The 13,859-nt window shown below is 55.5% G+C and overlaps 1 protein-coding gene across 1 annotated transcript in view; it reads left to right on the top strand.

Annotated features, from left to right (window-relative positions):
* The window catches only part of ZNF423 (zinc finger protein 423), a 321,245-nt gene that overhangs the window by 51,940 nt on the left and 255,446 nt on the right, over window positions 1-13,859 (top strand). The window contains exon 2 of the mRNA XM_004431589.3: window positions 5,634-5,693. Within this exon, the coding sequence (XP_004431646.2) occupies window positions 5,634-5,693 (60 nt within the window). The remainder of the gene's footprint in view (window positions 1-5,633; window positions 5,694-13,859) is intronic.

Genomic DNA, 13,859 nt, shown 5'->3' on the forward strand with positions numbered 1-13,859 from the left:
TGCCTTTTTTTTTTTTTAAAGCACTAGATCAGGTGGAAGAAGGCTTCTGGTTAGGAGCCACCTTGTCCAAAAATGGATCTCTCTAAATCCTAGAGCCAGCCTCCTCGGGGCGAGGTGCTCACGTGAGGGGGCTGTGGGCAGAGACTGATGAGAGGGAACGCAGAGTCCTGCCCCCCCCCCCCCACCCCAGACCACACCGTCGATTGTTGAGGATAATGGCAGGTGGTCTTACCCGTGCTGTTCAAATGGTTGGTTTGTTCTCTTTTTGGCAAGTGGTCGGAGAATCATGAGAGTTGAATGTGTTACCTTGTCATGAGATCTCAGCTCCTCTGAGGGTTGGAGCCTGCTGCTGAGGGGCTGGCGTGGGGGTCTTGGGTGGTCTTAGCTCTGGCTGCAGAGAGCTTTACTTTTCCAGGCTGTCCCTTTCCCAGCCCCACCCACTGCCCGGAACCCACCCCCACTTGAGAGGGGCCTGGAAAGCGTGGGCCTGGTGGTTGAGTTTGTTTGCACTTTACCCTGGTTGTTTTGCCCTGGAGCCCAAGGCCAGAGATGGACATGGGCTAGACTTTACAGCACATTTCTGTGAATTAGAAAAAAGATTGGCCTTGTCTTTGTGCAAAGGAATAGCTACCCTTTCTCCTGGGCATTCACAGCCCTGTACCAGGACAGCTGCTTGGTGGACAGAGTGCGGGGCCCCCCTCACCACCTCTGCTGGGCCTCTTGCGCAGTGCACAACCTGCACAGCCGTACATGACTTGACGCTTTTTTGCTCCTTGAGGTTCTTAGTACTAAGTCAGGAGCAGTGACTGACCATGAGTGTCTGGGCTCTCGGTGTGTCCTTTACCTTCCTTGGCCCTGGCCTGGTGTGGGTGAGAGGGTTTCCCTAAGGATGAGCCGAGGAGAGGCAGTGATGTGCCTCTTGCCTGGCTCACGCCCTCTGCTGGGACAGGGATGCCTCTAGGACCCTCTGTCAGGCCATGGTGGGCACAACTCTCCTCTAAGGGTGGGGCAATCCCCAGGGCCAAAGCCAACAAAGCATGGAGAGGTCCCCTAAGACCTCGGGAACGCCAGCTGGAGGTGGGGCCAGCTCAGAAGATTCCCAAAATAAAAGCCATTAGTCCAGTGGTTCTGAAACCATTTTTGGGGATTCTAGATCCTTTTGATGAAGACTATGGATCTTTTCCCCAGAAAAATGCCTGTTTTCACATGTCTGGAAGCTTATCCAGGGGTGGGGCCTCCTCAGATCCTTGAAGCCAGGCGGAGCAGCTGGCCCTGGTGTGGATTTGGGGTAGGGGAGGGGGCCTTCTGGGCCCTGCTGGCCCTGCTGGGGGCCTCCTCTGGCCCCCGGATCAGCGCTGGCCTCTGTTCGTCTCCCTCGTTCACTGCCGGCTGCTGTCTGCCTCGGGACTGGGCCCTGCGCTCTCCTGCCCACCAGGTCCTGCCTGACCGGAGCAGCCCCGGTGGAGCCTCAGCCCTGTCCTGTTTCCAGCCCCCCGCCTCAGCCCTCGCCATCCCCTCTGTTCCCTGCCCCAGCTCCATCTCCTCTGCATCGCAGGGGTTTGGGGAGCCCTTGGCGGGGACACTCCTCCCCTGGCCGGGAGCAAGTAGTCCTGGGGAGGTGCTACACACCTGCCCATGTGGTGGGGCCCCCGGAGCTCACAGGCCCAGCACATGGGCTTTGGGTCTCGCTGGTACCTTGTGGAGGGTGGCAAGGCCATCCTGGTGCACAGAGGGGCAAGCTACGGCCACTCCCAGAGTAGGGGAGTTGTGGTCACTATGAGCCTGCTGCTGAGCTGGGGAGACAGCGTCTGGTGGGCTCACGGGCTCTATACTCGTGCGGGGCAGTCAGCCATCCACAACTTGTGACCCCAGAGCAGAGAGAGAACATGGAGCTCTGATCTATCTGGAGCCCTGATGGAGCCGCAGAATCCTTCTTAACACACCCCGGGAACCATGGTTAATACATTCTGTGCACTCTCCAGTGTGAACACACTGGCCCTGCAGCCCCTCCCCTTACACACACACTTGGCCATGTATCCCCTCTGTGTGTACACACTTGCTGCTGCACCCCCACCCTGTGTATTCACACTCACCCTGTGCCCCTCCCCGTGCTTACACACTTGCCGCTGGGCCCTCTCCCTTTGTGTACACCCTGGCCTTGTGCACCAACACTGTGCTTGCAAATGCTCGTCTTTCACAGGAGTGGGCGTCCCTTTGTTCCCCTTGAGACTGGGTGTGGGAGGAGCATGAATCTTGGCCTCAGTGGTGGCAAGTATCTTAGGGATTAAACAGTGAGAGGTAGAGGCTGAGGAAGTCTCCAGAAAGCACCTAGCTCCCCCGAGGCTGGGTGGCCCCGTTGGGTGTTGTCCACACTGGGCGCTGTGCTGATGGGGTTTTCTCTGAGATGCTCGGCCCTGAGTTCACTGTGCCTCTGTAGCAGCATTCCACGAGGGATGGCTCAGGCCCCCAGAGAGTGCCCGTTGTGGGGTGGGCTCAGGCCCCCTGCCAGGCCTGGCCCCAGCTGTAGGGGAGGCCTTCCTTCCTCTGCCCGCTGCCCCTGCCAGTTATCTCACTGTTGAAGAGACCAGTCTGGACAGAAGAGTCCAGCTGGCGGGGAGGAGAGCCTGTTCACTCTCAGTGTTGGTTAGCACCGGGCTCTGATGGTGGTGGTGGTGGTGGGGTTGGGCATTACTTTTTCTCATTGGGAATGCGTGAAAGATGGTGTGATTATACCTTCAACAACAAGATGCGAGCCAGGGGATGGGATGTTAGTGGGGTGAATGCCAGCAGTTGTAGGAAATTCGCTGATGCCCAGGTCACTAGGCCCCTCACTGTGGGGATGTGGGTCCAGAGACGGCTGTTGTGTGATGCAGCCACCTGCCTGTAGTGGTGCCTGCCACTTTGAACTTCCGCAGCCAGCCGGCCCCAGATTACTCTCCGTCTCTTCCTGCCTCTGCGGCTTGCTGTACCCAGGAACGGAGCCTTGAACACTCCCCCGAGCTCCACAATGGCGCATGTTTTCACATTCTCCTTCCCACGACGGCTGAAGCCAGATCTTAGGGCAGGAAGGATTTGGCATCTTGGGGACATCCTCCAGTTCAATGACTTGGAGGTCACACTTTTCAACCAAAGAGCATTGAGTGGGCCTACATGTGGGGGCTGTTTGTCCTGATACCCGGAGTGCACTAAGGACCGAGGTGGGGCTAGGGTCGTGCGTGGATGTCCTGGTACCCATGGTTGACAAGGTCTGGGGACCCACGCAGACCTTGTTGAAGGTGTCCGACAAAGTGGCAGCATGGGCCCTTACAAATTGGCAGCAACCTCATAATAGCATCAAGATATATATGTATATTCAAATAAGGAAATGATGGGATGTGAAGGACGCTGATTTTCAAGTGTGGCGATGGAAGCTGTGAACAACTGCTTTCGTGCCTGGCTTGCTCCTGATGGCTTTGAGCATTATCCGCCTGTTTCTGAGGCTGTCTGATTGGAATCAGCTTAGTGAGTAATATCAGTTTTGTTTGACGCGACGTCTAGATTCCTATTTACAAAGCTGCACAGTTGAAAACCCACCCAGCGGGGCCGGCCCGGTGGCGCAAGCGGTTAAGTGCGCGCGCTCCGCTGCGGCGGCCCGGGGTTCGCTGGTTCGGATCCCGGGCGCGCACCGACGCACTGCTTGGCAAGCCATGCTGTGGCGGCGTCCCATATAAAGTGGAGGAAGGTGGGCACAGATGTTAGCCCAGGGCCGTCTTCCTCAGCAAAAAAAGAGGAGGATTGGCGGATGTTAGCACAGGGCTGATCTCCTCACAAAAAAAAAAAAAAAAAAAAAAGAAAACCCACCCAGCTGTAACTAGCTAAGTAAAACAAGGGCTTCGGTCCCAGCCCAGATGGTCTCTGCATTTCGTTGTCTTGATTCTGAGTTTCTATGCTCAGGATGCAAACTTGGAAAAGAGGGAGCACTTCGTTAGCATTCCTCGGCCTGTTGCTCGTTGACGTGGATGTCCCCTCTTGGGCGCGCTGTGCCTGAGGGTTCAGAGAAAACACGTTCTGTGAGGCTGTGGTGGAGGAGCGAGACCCAGGGTAGATGATAAAGGACTGGTGAATTCCGAGAGCTGTCCCAGGCGTGGCACCAATGCCACCTGAGTGCTTGGGCCACTGTTCCAGCACATGACAGCCATCAGCCCATTGCATCCTCCCAACAACCCTATGGCTTGGGTACCATTATTACCTCCATTTTTGAGACGGAAAAATGGAAGTCCAGAGTTTAATAATTTGCTCAGGGTGTTACAGCTAGTTAGAGGCAGAATCAGGATTTGAACCCGATATCTGATCACAAGCCAGCCTGCTCACTAGTCTTGCCTCTCGGCTGCCCGGCGCGCCGGGTACCTGCCTTCCGTAGGTCGCGTTGGGGTTCCTGCTTTCCAGTCCCGAGTTGCTAGGATACCGGACAGCATCCTCTGGGCCTCAGTATACAGTGTGTTCAGGAGCAGTCTTCGAGACAGACAATCCTGGGTTTCAGCCCAAACTCTGCATGGACTCTTTCTGGCTGTAAGACCTCAGGCACGTCACGTCACCTCTCTGAGAGTCTGTTGACCAGGATTAAACGGAGTAATGCCTGAGAAGCACTCAGCACAGCGCCCGGCTCACAGTGTTCCCGTGTAGAGACAGTGATGGTGTGAAGAGAACGGGGCGGGATGTGGTAGCTTCAGCCTGCACACGTGTAGAACTTCAGAGCTCGTTAAATCTGAAAAATACTGTGCATGCACATTTTTGGCTTAAAAAGAGTTCCATTTTACGAAGTCCATAACCCAGCTTTAACATTATTACATGCCCCAGACTCGGATTAATTCCAGGATGAGAGCTTTATTATGCTGTATAGAGTTTCCTCCGTGTTCTCCTAGTGCATGGCCTCCATCTCCACCAGCCTGGCCTCACATGCTGGGGTGTGGGGTGGTGGGGATACCACATGCCCCCCAGCCTCGTTCTGTGGGCTCTGGGGTGGAGAGGTGACTTGCTTTCTGCTGTCACCAGCCCACGGCTGCTGACCACGGGAGAGTCGACCTCAACATGTCCTGAGGTCTGTCTGGGGGTCGGGTGTCAGTGTGGAGAATAGCACCCCATGATTTGCCAACCTCTAAGGGTGACCTTGTTTGTTTCTTGGAATAATAGGGAAAGCCCTCACATCTCAGTGTGGTCTAAAGGGCTCTTGGTAGGAGGACGAGGCCTGAGGGATCAGGGAGGGGTCTGAGTCTTTACTCTGTTCCTGAGAGCAGCAGATGGCTTCATCTCAAGTGGAGACTGATTATAGATAGTAAAGGCCTGTAGCACTGTGTAGAGAAAGATTCTGATGCTGCGTCCGGTTCGAGACAGTGCTGTGATTGATTCATGATGTCTGCCAGGGGCACAGGGATGGGGAACCCATGGCACTTACTTGCTGTTCACGTTTTATTCTGGTTATTTTACATCTCTGTGAAACTACGCAAGGCCTCTTTGTCGGCTTTACCCCTTCGCCCCGATCATGGGTCTTATAAGGACCCCCCCAAACGATCCTTCTTCCTTGCCCTGTGCCCCACCCTGAGGACCTGTTTGTACAGCTTCAAAACTCACAGGACCCTCTCTGTTCTCTCTTTCAGTTGAAGAGGGGGAGGCCTCGGACTTCTCGCTCGCCTGGGATTCCTCCGTGACAGCATCAGGTAAATGCCTGGGGCTGGCGGGACAGTTGCTGGGGAGCCTGGGGGGCTGGCTTAGGAACTCAGAAAGCCACCCAGCTGGTTATGGAAATCATATTCTTCGTGTCACTTTCCTGTCTCCAGTCCAGACTACCCCCTGCAACATGATTTTTATATCAGTTCCATATGGTTGATAAAATCTATTACACACGGAGACTAATATGCCCTTATTCTCCTGGGGCTGCGTTTCCTTCGTGTGGGCACATTCAGATGGGTCACGATGCCCCCACCACACAGGCTTGAAGCTCCCTGCCATGGGTGCCGCTGCACAGCCATTCCAGTCTAATTGCATAAAGCCCCCTTTAGTAGGATGTTTATCTCCAGTTGAAATCAGAATTCCTGTATTTCCCTTCCTGGAAGGGGCTGCTTTGCGTTCTCAGGCTGCAGACCGGAGTCCCTGCCTCTGGGGGGAGGTGATGGGGGAAGCTCAGACTGGTGGGCGCGTGGCCATGCGGGGTGATGCGGGTAACTTGGCATTTAGGGGACTTGGGTTTTCTGCTCAGTTCTGCCCTTGCATTAGCTCCTTCTCTGAGCCTCAGTTTCTCCAGCTGTAAGAAGAGGCAGCTGAGTGAGGTTTTTCTAACTGTAAAGTCCTATAATTTGGAGCCACCCCTGGAGCTTGGGGTTGCAACTGGCTTTGGGGTTCTTGCCAGCTCCTGAGTGGAGGGCACGGCTCTCCTGTTTGCTCTGCATCCGGCCAGCACCCCCCCTTGGCAATGGGGTGCTGGCTCCCTGTCCGGCAGGCGCTGGGCTCTCTTGCCTTGTCCCCTGTCCCAGGATCCTGACCAGCTGGCTCTGGCTCCACAGGGGAGCCGTAGCCAGTCCAGTCGTGTAGAATCTTGGGCCCAAGGAGACCTACAAGGGAGTCATTTAGTCCCCCTCTTCCTCTTACAGACGTGGAAACTGAGGCGAGGAGAGAGGTTTGCTCTGGGTCAGTAGTTCCAGAAAGGTGGTGTTAGGCGGGAGCGTGTGAACATTTGACATTCAACTGAATGGTTACACATCGAATTTGTGATTTTTATGGCCATTTGTGACTTAAGATGATGCTAAAGCTATTGAAGTGTGAAAATTGAGTTGACGCAGTTTTTTTTTTTTTTTTTAAAGATTTTATTTATTCATTTTTTTCCCCCCAAAGCCCCAGTAGATAGTTGTATGTCATAGGTTCGCATCCTTCCAGTTGCTGCATGTGGGACCCGGCCCCGGGTTGGACGGAGAAGTGGTGCCTTGGGGCGTGCCCGGGATCCGAACCCGGGCCGCCAGCATCAGAGCGCGTGCACTTAACCGCCAAGCCACGGGGCCGGCCCGAGTTGACGCAGTTTTAAGTAATGGTATATAATGCTTGGATTCAGCAAAAATCGTGAAGATGGTTCACAAATGACTGAAATTTGGGAAATGCTGGAATAGATTGGAGAGAAGGGGAGTGAAGCGCCAGCCCTCGAACCCAGCTTCCTGGACTCTGGGTCTAGTGCTCTTTGCAGCAGGATCTGGACGCTGCTTGGAGAGTCCAAAGGGTCCTTGTTGACCCAGGCTTGGGCACTGTTGTGTCTATAGGTGCCTGGCCCCTGGTGACAGGGGCTCTCTTCACAGGAAAGGCCTTGTTGAAGCCAGAATAGGGGGTTGCTCAAATTCTCAGGAGGAGAGTCCAGGGTTGGGACAGGCTGGGGTCCACACTGGGGAGGATGGGGGAGGGGCTGCGTGGCCCCTGTCCTGCCTCCTTCTGTGCAGGGGAGATGCCCTCCCCATGGTTGCAGGAAACACAGTGAGACTATAAAGCTCCATGTCTCATGCAGGTATCCTGAGAGATGTGGGGGTGCACGTGCTCAGGCTTGCTGCCAACTCTGAAGAGGATCCCCACTGTGCTCCAAAGCCCCGTACCAGGAAAGCACCCAACCTGGTGGTGTCCATATAAGGTCCTCCCTCCCACTGCTTTCCCAGGGGTGCCAGAGGCAGTGAGGACAGACGGGGACAGCAGTGGGTACAGGGAGAGCCCTGGCAGTGGCAGTGTGGATGCAGAGCCCTGGGCAGGGGCGTTGGGCGCCTGGGCTGCATCCCTAAGGCCGTGACGTATCTGCGATACCACGGGGCTGTGTGGGGCCTGCTGGTCTGCAGTTCTCTGATTGCACAGTGGACTGCCCAGCCTTCGGGCCCCTCTGGGGCGTTCGGGGGTGCCGGAGGTTGTGAGATTTGCCAGTTTCCAGCAAGAGCTGAGCATGCCCCGTACGTGTGTGCAGGAAGAGGTGCACGACTCCTTGTGAGTGCCTCTGGCCCTCGGGGACTCCGTGGTGCCAGTCAGCTGTGGACTGTCTGCTCATAGATGGGGAAAGAGAGGGCAAAGCATCCCGGGCATTGGAGGATCCGTGCCAGGCAATGGATTGTTTTGTTTTCTTTGGCCCAGTTCTGATGACTTTTTACAGTGCGTGCATGTGATAAATTTTCCTTCCCAATTTTGTTGGGCTTGGGCTATTAGAGTCAGCGTGTATTCCCTGAGCACAGGGCTTGTGAGATGGCTCAAATCCTGGGTGGCAGGATGAAGTCACTTTGGGAGGCCGCCCTGGACATGGCTGATGTCACAGTTATTGAGTACTTCCTAGGTATGTGCCAGGTGAGGAGCAAATGCTTCACCTACAGTATCTCATTGAGCCATCGTGATGGTCTTATCTTACAAGGTGGGTGCTGTTTCCAGCAGCAACTCCAGAATTTCTGCACAGGCTGGTTGAGGGGCAGCCATCTGGTGGAGGACAGGGCCAAAGGCCTGGTTGGAGCTGCTTTAGTATAATGCTTTCCATTAAGCTGAGAAAATGTCACTTGGCTGTGTCAGAGAATGGGGGCAGGTGCCAAGGAAGATGGGGAGCAAAGCCTCCCCACGTGGGGAGCAAAGCCTCCCCACGCTGCCCTTGGCACTGCTACTGAGAATTGCCATCCTTATTTGGTGGACGAGGTCCCGCTTGGAGCGGGACAGTTGTGGATCCACGGTCTCCAGCCAGCGAGCTGTGGAGCAGGGACTCGAACCCAAGTCTACCTGCAGGCAGAGCCTGGGGTTTAACTTCTGCACTGCCTGGCACTGGGGGGTGGGCCGCTGAGCGCAGACCTGAAGGCGCGCACCCCGGGGGCTTTGGGAAGGTCCCTGGTGGTACAGGACCCAAGGTGGCCACGGACGGTCTTTGACTCATCAGACCAGAGGAATGCAGGGTGAGGTGAACAGGGTGGGCTGAGAGCACTTTACCGAGAGGAGTGCAGAGCTGCAGGCATGGGCAGCTCCTCTCTGCGGGGCCCAGCCAGCCAGGGGTGCAAGCTTTGCACTGTGCCTTCTCCCCACTTCCCCCTGGCTCTGGGAGTGTGATGGAGAACTCCAATAAAGAAGCAGAACCCACAGCGTGCTCCGTGCTCACCCCTGGCCTCCCTTGCTCCTGGGAACCCTATAGCCACCACCCCAGACACAACCTGGCCTGCTCTGTCTATGCCCTCGAGGTGGGGCCCTGACAGTGATGGAAAGTTGGCCTGGCCTGGCAGGGAGGGGAGCAAAATGATCAGCTCACAGCAGTCTTCTCCGGCCTGGCCAGGGGGTCGCGGGAGGAGGGAGTACAGCCCACTCTTACCTCTCAGCTGGTAGATGCAGGGCTGCTGACAGCAGAGACGGGGGAAGGAGCACTGTGTTCAGAGCCGAGTATGGGGGTGACCAGTAGATGTGGGATTTTAAATCATTTCCCATTGGATCCTGATTTTTCATATCCATAAAATGGGAGATGAGGGGGCAAGAAGGTATTGATGAATCAATAATGAGACAATTTAAGCCGGAGAAATTCTTAACCTGTTTTGAGCTACAGATGCCTTTGAGCCTCCCATGGAAACGTGTGGATTTTCTTCCCAAACACACTGAGCGTTGGGCGTGAAATTTCAGGGGAGTCCACAGATTACCCCAGCCTCCTCTTCTCCCCACCTTGCCAGGCCAGGGGTTTGAACTCCATAGAAGTGTGGAAGGGCCCAGGGACCCCGAGCTCAAAGGCCCACCCTGGGGGGCTGGGGGTTGGGGAGGGGCTGCGGTAAACTGCGGCATAGGCCCTGCTGGGGCAGCCGGCCCTCAGCGCCAGCCCATTGTGCCTGGGCCCAGAATGGCCAGATCTTCTGAGTTTTTAAAAGAGAAGCCAGGGCCAGCCCCATGGCTTAGTGGTTAAGTGTGTGCGCTCCACTACTGGCGGCCTGGCTTCGGATCCTGGGCACGCACCGACGCACCGCTTCTCCGGCCATGCTGAGGCCGCGTCCCACATACAGCAACTAGAAGGATGTGCAGCTATGACATACAACTATCTACTGGGGCTGTGGGGAAAAAAAGGAGGAGGATTGGCAATGGATGTTAGCTCAGAGCCCGTCCTCCTCAGCCAAAAGAGGAGGATTAACACGGATGTTAGCTCAGATCTTCCTCACAAAAAAAAAAAAAGAGAGAAGCCAGAAAGCTGGACTTTCATGTGAAATCATCAGATTATTGAGATATAACTTACATGTCATACCATTCATCCGTTTAAAGTGTACAAGTCAATGAATTTTAGTGTATTCAGAGATGTGTGCCACCATCACCATAGTCAACGTAAGAGATTCTCATGACCTCAGAAATAAACCTGTACCCTGTTGGTGTTGTGCCCTATCCTCCGTCATCCCCAGCCCTCAGCAACCACTAGTCTGCTTTCTGTCTCTGTACATTTGTCTATTCTGGACATTTTGTAGAAATGGAATCATATATCTGTGGTCTTTATTGACTTTATATCCGTGTTGTACCTGTATCAGTCCCTCATTCCTTTTTATGGCTGAATAATATTCCACTGTACGGATGGAGCACATTTTGTTTATCCATTCATCTGTTAATGCACATTGTTTTCACCTTTTGGCTACTGTGAATAGCGCTGCTATGAACTCTTTGTGTGTGAGGTTTTGTTTGAACACTTGTTTTCAATTTTGGGGCATATACCTAGGAGTGGCAATGCTGGGTCATATGGTAGTTCTGTGTTTAAGTTTTTGGGGAACCACTGAACTGTTTTCCACAGCTGCACCATTTCACATCCCCACCAGCGGTAGATGAGGGTTCCAATTTCTCCACATTCTTGCTAACACTTGTTATCTCTCTCCCCGCCTTTTTTTTTGATTCTAGCCTTCCTAGATGTGAAGTGGTATCTCATTTTGGACAACTCATATTTTTGAAAAGCATTGTTCAGGCCAAAGAAGTCCTTCTGCCAGCTGGTTCCAGCCCGGCCACCAATTAGGAGGTTACTAAGTGTGGCTTTACTGAGGGGCCACTGCTTAAGCTTGATGTTCCAGGCCTCTCTGTCCCTTTGGCCCCCAGCCCCCCCAGCGAGGAGGCCCATCCTCCCTTCAGCGCTGCCTCTCTCTTCCTTTTGGAACGAGGCCCTTTGGAACGAGGTCTCTGAGTGGCAGGTGCCAGGGTGATGGTGAGCCCTACACTGTGGGGTTTCAGGGAACCAGCCCAGCCACACTGAGTGTGCCTCCCTCCCCCGGTCACTGAGTGTGAGCTGGGAGCTGAAGGGCTCATCTTTGTGTAGCTGTGTAGTCAGTCTCACCCATGTCTCCTGCCTCTCCAGGCCGAGTTTCAGGAAGATTGGGCTTCCTTCCAACATGGCTGCTCCAGACCAAGTTGAGGATGCAGTGGGAGGAGGATCTGAGGGCAGTCTGGAGATGGGAAACAGTGAATTTGTTAACAAACGCTCATTGTCAATGCCTGGGCAGGTTAGCCAAGTTTATTTCTGGCATGGTGACGGACGCACTTAGTGGTTGGAGAGAAACACTCGATATGATCAGTGATTTGCCATGGCTCAGCAGCCTGAGACCTGACTGGTGTGATCAGAGTTGCAGGCTTTTTTTGCCATGTAACAGATCTCATTGCCCCGGTTAATGGAACCATCACTCCCACATATGACCTGCTTCTAGGAGCCAGGTCTCCTTCTTGGTGCTTTTCATATATAGACACTGAGGCACAGAGATGCTAGTGACTTGCTTCAAGGTCACACAGCCAGGAAGCGGCAGAACCGGGGTTTGAACCCAGGCAGCTCGTGCATGAACGCAGCACCCAACCTGTAAATGGCAGACCTGCCTGTGAGAATGGTGGTCCAGGCCCTCCATTTTAGAGGGCACCCAGAGGCTTGGTGAGGGGGGCAGCTCTGTGCCCAGGTTCCTCCTGGGTCAGATGGAGGAGTCTAACCAGGGCCAGGCCTCCTGGTTTGCTGCCCGGAAGGGGAGGAGGAGCATGTTTTGAAGGCCTTGCGCACGTTTCCCATCTTCAAAGGCCAGGCCTGGACAACAGTGTGGGCCAGGCTCCCTGTGGGGACTCACGCCCACCTGACCCCAGCCCACCTCCCCTGGGCCCCTGCTCATGACCGTACCTGGGTTGGGCATGGGCGCGGTTTGCCGGGGGAGGCCGGCGTCAAGGCTGCAGGCTCTGGGACCTGCTCAGGTGGGGGATTACAGCGGCGTTTGGCTATCTGGTGTCCTTGAGGAGGGGAGCTGGAAGCCTTTCATTTTCCTTTTAACCAGGTTCTGGATAAGGAGGGTAGGGAGAGGGGTCGGTGTCCGCACTCCTGACAAGGGGGTCAGCTTCCTCACCCTGCAGCCCGTCACCTCCACATTTTGACTAGTGAAGTGGGCGGAATGGTCCTGGAGCCTGGGGCCCCTCCGTGCGGCCCGGCCTGCGCTCCTGAACCTTCTCAGGGCCGCCTCCCCACCCGCCTGTGTTTTCTTAGAGCAGGTATTTATTATTTCAACTACTTCCCAGAAACTCCACCCACAACCTTGCGCTTCTACGCACTTGCTGTTTACATGCCTCTCAGCCCCCTTTCAAGCTCCATCTGTGTAGAAACAAACCCTCTACCTGGATGACGTCCAGGGTGAATGTGCCGGTGGGCTCTGTGTAGCCCCCCGTTAGCCCTGAGCTTCATGTGACCCTGGACCCACACATCTTCTGTCTTCGTAGCTGCCTCCGGCTCATTGGGTGGGTGGGCGTTCATTTTCTTAACTGCCCCTGCCCTGTTGGAGGGTTTTTTTTTTTTTTTTTGGTGAGGAGATCAGCCCTGTGCTAACATCTGCCAATCCTCCTCTTTTTTTGCTGAGGAAGACGGCCCTGGGCTAACATCCGTGCCCATCCTCCTCCACTTTATATGGGCCGCCGCCACAGCATGGCTTGCCAGCAGTGCGTCGGTGCGCGCCCGGGATCCGAACCAGCGAACCCCGGGCCGCCGCAGCGGACCGCGCGCACCCAACCGCTTGCGCCACCAGGCCGGCCCCTCTCTTGGAGGTTTGGAGGGCTTTTAGTTCGGGCTCTTGTAAATAGTGCCGTGACCAGCATCTTCGTGTAGGTGGTCTTTTTCTCTTTAGTTTTTCTAAGGGGCTCCCAGCACCTTTTAACTTTTTCTTGTAATCCTCAAATCAAGGCTGTAGAGCCCGTCCCATCCCCTCTCTCCCCACCTCCTCCCAGGGTTCTTCACCTTGAATCCTTTCCTGAGCGGCCCTCCGCCCTGGGCCCCTCAGTGAGGATGTCCCGACCCCTCCCGCCGTGGTCCCGGGGTCGCCGGCAGAAGCCGCCCGGGCCCTTGGCTCCGGCTGGCCTGGCTGGTACTTGAGCCCCACCCCAGTCGTCTCAACACGGGGACATTTTCAAGGAGCAGAAAAGTCCTGAGTAGATGTAGAATTTCCTAGCATTTTAAAGACTTATGGAATGCGTTTTTATGTGGGGCCGGCTGGGGAGTTTCTCATTAGCTCGGCGGGGGCGTCTGTGGGGAGCTGAGCTAAGTGGAGCCAGGCAGGCTGGGTAGGCAGCCGCGGTGGCCCCGAGCTCACCGGGGGAGCGTGGCAGGCATGCGCCGGCTGGTCTGCCCCAGGACCCCCGGCCCAGCCAGCCTGGGCTGCGCCTTTGTTAGAGCCGCTTCCCGGCACAGGAGGCCTCGGAAACCTCCAGGTGGTGACTGGAGCGGAGAGGTGGCCACTCTGTTACCATGGTGAGCAGCCCACGAGGTAGGGCGTCCGCGTCCTGTGTGCCCATGGAGGCGTGCGCTGGTGTGCGTGCATGCGTGTGTGTGCCCAGGTGCCACAGCTCTGCCTCGATGTGGCATCCTGGGTCCCTGGAGCTGCCCT

This window comes from Ceratotherium simum, chromosome 30 (genome assembly GCF_057802395.1).
Source record: "Ceratotherium simum simum isolate JZ-2026a chromosome 30, ASM5780239v1, whole genome shotgun sequence".
Lineage (NCBI taxonomy): Eukaryota > Metazoa > Chordata > Mammalia > Perissodactyla > Rhinocerotidae > Ceratotherium > Ceratotherium simum.